The following is a 6,781-nucleotide window of genomic DNA, read 5'->3' as shown; positions in this document are numbered from 1 at the left end:
TATATATATATATATATATATATATATATATATATATATGCAAAAAATTATGTGTTTGAAAGACTTTTTTTCACGATTTTTAAAAATCTTATCTTTAAGAAATTAATTTTTAAATTCTAATCTTTTTATTTTTTATTAAATATTTTAAACTTTATAGTAAATGTTATAATTTTGTTTAATCAAAATGTGTTAACGGACCTATATCAATTTCGGATTAGAGTTATATCAAACTTGTCAACCCACTTTGACACTCTAAAAAAGAAAAGAGAAAGATAGAGTTTCAGGTTCTTTCATCAAAATAAAGAAAGGGGGCTCCACAGCCACCATCCAACAATGCAACAAGAATTTGATGTGTCTTGTCTATAGTAAAAAAGAAGTTGGCAACATCTGCCTTAAATTTTGCTTGGGACAACTTTAGAACACCATCTTTTTCTTGCTTTTAAGTAAAAAATATCTTAAAAACAAGAAAAAGTCATCCCAAACGAAATCTTAATTGACTTTCTTAGGGCATCTCCTACCGAAACTCTCATTTTTCACTGCAAAATGCAGTAAAATAAAAAAGTGACGTGATTTATCTCCAGTGGAACGCCATTGTGCCCCAAAATCATCGTCGTTTCTTTCGCGCCTTTCTTAGACGGAGTTCGGTAGAGAGAAAGAAATGGCGAAAGTGAACAGTGCGACGCCAATTGTTCATCAGCGACTGAATGCCGGCAAAAATGGAGTTCGGTTGGCACGTCTGAGACTTTCCATTCGCCTGTTTGTCGAACGGCTGGAGAAGGCCTTAGGCTTCTTTTGGAACAATTTTTATACTACTTTCTAAAACAACTTTTGAGTTTTGAGTATAAAAATTTATTGACAAAAATTTATGGTCCAATAAATTTTTATACTAAAAAATTATTTTAAAAAATAGTAAAAAAGCTATCTCAAGCGAAACCATATAATAAGAGGCTATGCAACTTCAATGTGTAGCTCAACTATACATGTAACAAGTAGATTCATGCATCTATCAATGTGGCAACTTCAAATATCTCTTTGTATGAAGATAAATTCTGATATTATCAGTTTTGAATTTTATATTATCATGGTCGAAGATGAATCTCACAAAATCATGTAAAATTATGTGTGCTATGTTTGTTATCTATATAGTGTGTAACATCTTTTTTAAAGAAATAAAAAATAATACCAAAGACTATTTTCTTAACATATTTCTATTTTTACTTAAATATCCTCTACTTTTTAGCACTATCTTCAAATTAGCTTAGATTATCTAGTTTTAATTTTGACATAAAATTAGATAAAAGTAACAAAATGATATCTCGACTCTTTTTAGGATTGCCAAAATGGCTCATACTTATATTAAAAAATTATTTTGAATCCTCAACTTTTTCAAGAGGGACTAAAATAGTTTCATAATGAAACTATTCGGATTCTTTTTTTAAGACTTAAAAGATTAAAATGATCATTTAATATAGTTAGAGACTTCTGTTTTTCATAAAGAGTAAGGGACCACTTTGCTTCTTTTCTACATAAAATTATATGATGATCTAATCGTTTTCCCAATTAGATGGAATGGAAGCTGAGGTAAGTCGAGTGCGATCCTGCTACTCTTCTTTTTTAGGCCTGACTACGTTAAAAAAAATTTCTTAAAATTGAGTTCGTTCATGCATGTTCAGAAACAGTTCAGCTTAATATTAGCTAATTAATTTTAAGAAGCTAAAATCAAGCCAGATACAAATTTCATAAACAAATTTGAACTGTGTTTCAACAGGTGATTTGTGTGAATTATACCAAATTCGAATGGATTACAGATTTAATGAACCAAGCTAGAAAATGAGCCAGCAACCTACCTAGTTCATTGTTTTACTGCTTTGAAGAAAATTTGTACTAAAAAATTGCTGTAGAAAATCGTAAGAAAACTGTCCCAAATAAAAACTTAGTTTCTATTGTTAACAAAGCAAGCTAAAAATCTTTGTTGTTAACATTTAACAGAGCTTTTAATAATTCTAGACCTGTAGCACATACAAAAAGCTATTACGTTCCAACATCAATACTAGGAAAAATTATGACGTGCGGAGTCCGCACGTCATCCAGATTTCAATTGCGTGAAGACACGTGCATTTTTCTCTCTCTATAGTACATAGGATGTGTACAAAAAGGTATCTTCACGTGATTGGAGTTTGGACGAAAAGTTTCATCCGAACTCAGCATGTAATAATTTCTCAAATACTAGAGACCAATATGCCTTCGTCTTTGCTTATTCTTTTTCTAGAAGAAAAAAAATGATAGAAACGTAAATTTATGTGGTTTGCTCTTTTGATTTAAAAACAAATTTCTATTTTATAAGGCTATTGATTTTTTTTTTTTTTTTTTTTTTTTTTTGAAATAGTCATCTTCGAGTCTTTATGCCTATGGGATGTGATTGTGTGGTTATGGAAGGCATAACATTCCAACATTTTACAAACTTTAATTTAATTTTGATTCATGGTCAGATTAAAGTTAATGACAAGTGTTAATCTTCTAATGAAAACCATCCAACTAATTACGCGTTTTGCTAATTATTCTAATGTTAATTAGCTTTTCATCAGCAACATAGGAGCAAATTGCAGTATTTTAAGAAACATTGGCCTCTTATGATAAATTGGGTTTTTCAAATTTTAAATGATCTGATGATAGTTGTTATATCATCAAAAAATTATCTTGATCGGGCACGAATCTCGAGGCAACATCAACTTGGAAACTTCAAAAAATAATTCGGAAATCATCTGAACATCTCAGAAATACGACCCACGACACTAAATCGGACTCAATCTGAGACCAAATGAGTCCAAATCAAGGAACTGAAGCGCATTTGGAAGAGAAGAAAGAGTTCTCTTGCCATCATACTCCTCGATCACCATCAAACTACAGTTCGACCACCAATTGTCGCCGAACTTTCGCCCGGCTAAGCCGAATTTATGCCCGGCTTCCAACTAACACCGGATTTTTGCCCCGCCACCAACTGACGCCAGATTTCTTCCCAGCCACCAACTAATGTCGGATTTCTGCCCGGCCACCAACTAACGCCGTATTTCTACCCGGCCACCAATTGACATTTGATTTCTGCCCGACCAAAAAATGACGCTAGACTTCGGCCATTTGCTGGATTTCTACCCGACGTCGGACTTCTGCCCGACGCCAAACTTCCACCTGATGCCGAACATCGCCTGTCGCCGGATTTCTGCCTGTCGTCGGACTTTTAACCGACATTGAACTTCCTCCTATCGCAGAACTTCTACCTAACGGCAAACTTCCGTCTATCACTGAACTTTTTCCAGTCACCGAACTTTTGTCGGACTTCTACCCAACGTGGGACTTTCATCCTTCATCGAACTTTCGTTGAACTTTTACCTGAAGTTGAACTTCTATCCGTCGCCGGATTTCTACCCGACGTCGGACTTCCGCCCGTTGCCGAATTTCTACTTGACACCAGACTTCCGCCCGTCAACGGTCCAGGACGCAACAATTTTTATAAGATGAATTAATCAAATCTGAGAAAGTATTTAGACTATTTTCATTAATCTACCTATTTAAAATAAATAATACACAACTCTCCTTGCCCTATTGGTTGAAAGCTTAGGCTTCCAATTAAGAGGTCCAAGGTTCGAGTCCTTGTGTATGCGTTGTGTGTGTGAGTTTGCCTTAAATGGCCTAAATGTCCCAAAAAAAAAAAAAAAAAAAAAATTAAAAATTGACTCTCTATTAATAAGATAAAATTATCAATTTAAAAATACATAAATATATCATGCAGCATCGTCTCCTGCGCGTTGCCAAGCTTCATCCGTGATGAAGAATCTAACAGAAGATGCTCTCAGATCTCCCCAACCCAACCCCGCCCCTCTCCCTCGGCTTCAGCGGGGTCTGGTCGCCGGACGAGAAGCTCTGCTTTTCGCTCCTACAACAGATCCGCTTATCAACCCTTTCTTTGTCCTCTCGCCATCTCTCCCCCCTCCTCCAAATCCACGCCTTTTTCCTTCGCCGCTCCCTATACACCAACATCCACCTACTTACTCTTCTTATCTCGTCCCTTTCCAATGTTGCTGCCTCTCTCTCCAGGGGTTTTCCCGCGGCTTCCACGTCAGTTCTACTCCACGCCCGCCACGCCTTCGACTGCCGCGCTTCCCAGGACACACTACTCTGCAACTCTATGATCCGTTCTCTCGTCCAAAATCGCCATTGCGACGAATCAGTTTCTCTCTATCGAGACCTCCGGCGATCGGCAGACTTCAACGCTGACAGCTATACTTTCCCTTTCCTTCTTAAAGCCTGCGCCTTTTTGTCAAAACCAATGGATCGGAGAGAAGGCTCGCAGCTGCATGCTCACATTGTCAGAATGGGTTTCGGCTGTAATGTATTTGTATCCACTGGTTTAGTTGATATGTATGTTAAGGCTGGAAATTTGAGATCCGCAAGGAGCGTCTTTGACGAAATGGCTGAGAGAACCCCAGCGTCATGGACTGCGATGACGGTTGGGTATGCAAGGATTGGAGAAGCTGGAGCTGCGATGGAAATGTTTCAGTTAACGCCGGAGAAGGACATAGCAGCATTCAATGCTATGATTAATGTTTTTGTGAAATCAAGCGACATAGTTTCTGCCCGGAGGCTGTTTGAGGAAATGCCTCAAAGAAATGTGGTGTCTTGGACTACTCTGCTGTCCGGGTACTGCCAGGCTGGTGACATGATTTCTGCAAGGCAGTTGTTTGATGAAATGACTGAAAAGAACCTTTTCTCATGGAATGCCTTGATTGGTGGGTACAGCAGCAATCGGCAGCCTCACAAGGCGCTGGAGTTGTTCCAAGAGCTACAGTCACATTCATTCCCATTCAGCCCGGATAAAGTCACACTTGTGAGCATCATTCCAGCCATTGCTGACCTCGGTGCAATGGACCTCGGCCGATGGATCCACAGCTATGCTCGGAGGAAAGGGCTCGACCTTGTGAACACAGTTTGCACTGCATTGATAGACATGTATGCAAAATGTGGGGATGTAGATGAGGCAATAAAGCTCTTCAACTGCATGCGTAGAAAGGAAACCGCATCTTGGAATGCTCTTATCAATGGACTGGCTATAAATGGAAGGGCAATGGAAGCATTGGATGCATTCATTGAGATGCAGCAGAATGGGGCCAACCCTGATGACGTGACTATGGTCGCTGTATTGACAGCTTGCAGCCATGGTGGGCTTGTTGAGGAAGGGAGGAGGTGGTTCAATGAGATGGAGAATTTTGGTATAGAACGGAAGTTCGCACACTATGGCTGTTTTGTGGACATCCTTGGCCGAGGAGGTCATCTAGAGGAAGCTGAGGCTCTTATCAATAATATGCCATCTGGTCCGAATGGGATCATCTTAAGCTCTTTGTTGTTTTCCTGCTTTTGCCAAGGAGATGTTAGCAGGGCGGAGAGGGTGATGAAGATGGCATCTTTAGTTGATCCGGGAAATGTTAGGAATTATGTAATGATGAGGAACTTGTATGCAGTAAGAAAAAGATGGGGTGATGTGGAAATTGTGAAAGGGTTGATGAGGAGATTTGGAGGTAAGGAGGAGGCTGGGTGTAGTGCAATTGAGGTTGAGGGAAACATTTGGGAGTTTGTTGCTGGAGATAGAGTTCTTCCTGAATCAGAGATGATCTATTTGGTGCTTAGACATTTGCAGTTTCAAATGAAAGTTCAAATAAGAGATGACCTGGAGCTATTATTGGTATTTTGAGTTCATTAGAGTAGGAAAATTTGAAGTTAGAATATGTCTCCTTCAGCTAAACCTGTTTATGCTTCATTGGGATGCTTAATATAAGAGTGATACTTTATCCACAAAAAAATTCAACATCATGTCAACAAATAAGGCAGAAGAAAAATCACGACCAAAAGCTTGAATCAGGTACACATGTTCCTTTCCTTTATAGCTTCATGGGAATATATTGAAACTATATGCAATGCAGATATTGCAAGTCAGATTTTTTGTTTTGCTTGAATATATGTTTTGAATTTTCATTTACTTGTATTTTGTATAGTTTTCAGTTTTAAGAAAGCATTAAATAACCAATTTTAATCCGAATGGTAGACTTGACGCTCTGGATAGAGTATTCATTGAACTCCACTTAGTTGATTAAGGCTGATTGCTAGTCTGTTGATTGTAATGATGACTATCAAACTGCCCACAAGCATTCAAACAACTGTTCTCTTGTTTTTCCTCAAGAAAACTCTAAAACTTTCTTGCTAATTGACCAGTTGTTGCACTGTGATCCAATTACCATTTTGCAACATGTTTGCCATGTGCTTTTATTTTTGTCTAAATGTCTTCAGCATTCTTACAGATGCAAACTGGCCCTTTCTGGGGGAAAAATTATTACGTGCAGTGTCCGTACGTATCCGGAGGTTAATCCAGACGCGCCATATCATCCAATGCACAGTGCATTGGATGACGTGGCACCTACGGATTAGCCTCTGGGCTCGTTCGGACACCGCACAGAATAATCTCTCCTTCTTGGGTGAAGGATTCTAAGTTTTGCATTAATTCAAAGAATAAGAATTGACTAGCTACTTACATGTATGGGAGACGCTAGCAAGCAAAAAATCTTAGAAGGAACTTTTTCCACTTAGAAGAACTTACCATGGTGACAAATCAGGAAGCATCCTAGCTATAATGCTTTTTTTAAGATAGAATCCAAAATAAAACGCATGCAGAAAAGATGCAGAAACTCCAAAGTTGAAGCTGATTTTGAAAACTGAATACACTGTTCTACTTATG

General features: G+C 38.2%; 1 protein-coding gene across 1 annotated transcript; it reads left to right on the top strand.

Annotated features, from left to right (window-relative positions):
* The first annotated feature begins 3,841 nt into the window (after positions 1 to 3,841).
* LOC110093842 (pentatricopeptide repeat-containing protein At2g44880) lies at positions 3,842 to 6,474 on the top strand. Its single transcript, XM_020818858.1, has 2 exons — positions 3,842 to 5,734; positions 6,337 to 6,474. The coding sequence occupies exons 1-2, from the start codon at positions 3,842 to 3,844 to the stop codon at positions 6,472 to 6,474; spliced, it is 2,031 nt and encodes a 676-aa protein (XP_020674517.1).
* The last annotated feature ends 307 nt before the right edge of the window (positions 6,475 to 6,781 follow it).

The sequence above is a fragment of the Dendrobium catenatum genome, unplaced genomic scaffold (genome assembly GCF_001605985.2).
Source record: "Dendrobium catenatum unplaced genomic scaffold, ASM160598v2 fragScaff_scaffold_1557, whole genome shotgun sequence".
Taxonomy (NCBI): domain Eukaryota; kingdom Viridiplantae; phylum Streptophyta; class Magnoliopsida; order Asparagales; family Orchidaceae; genus Dendrobium; species Dendrobium catenatum.
The sequence above is the reverse complement of the archived record's forward strand: the minus strand, read 5'-3'. Positions and strand labels throughout refer to the sequence as shown.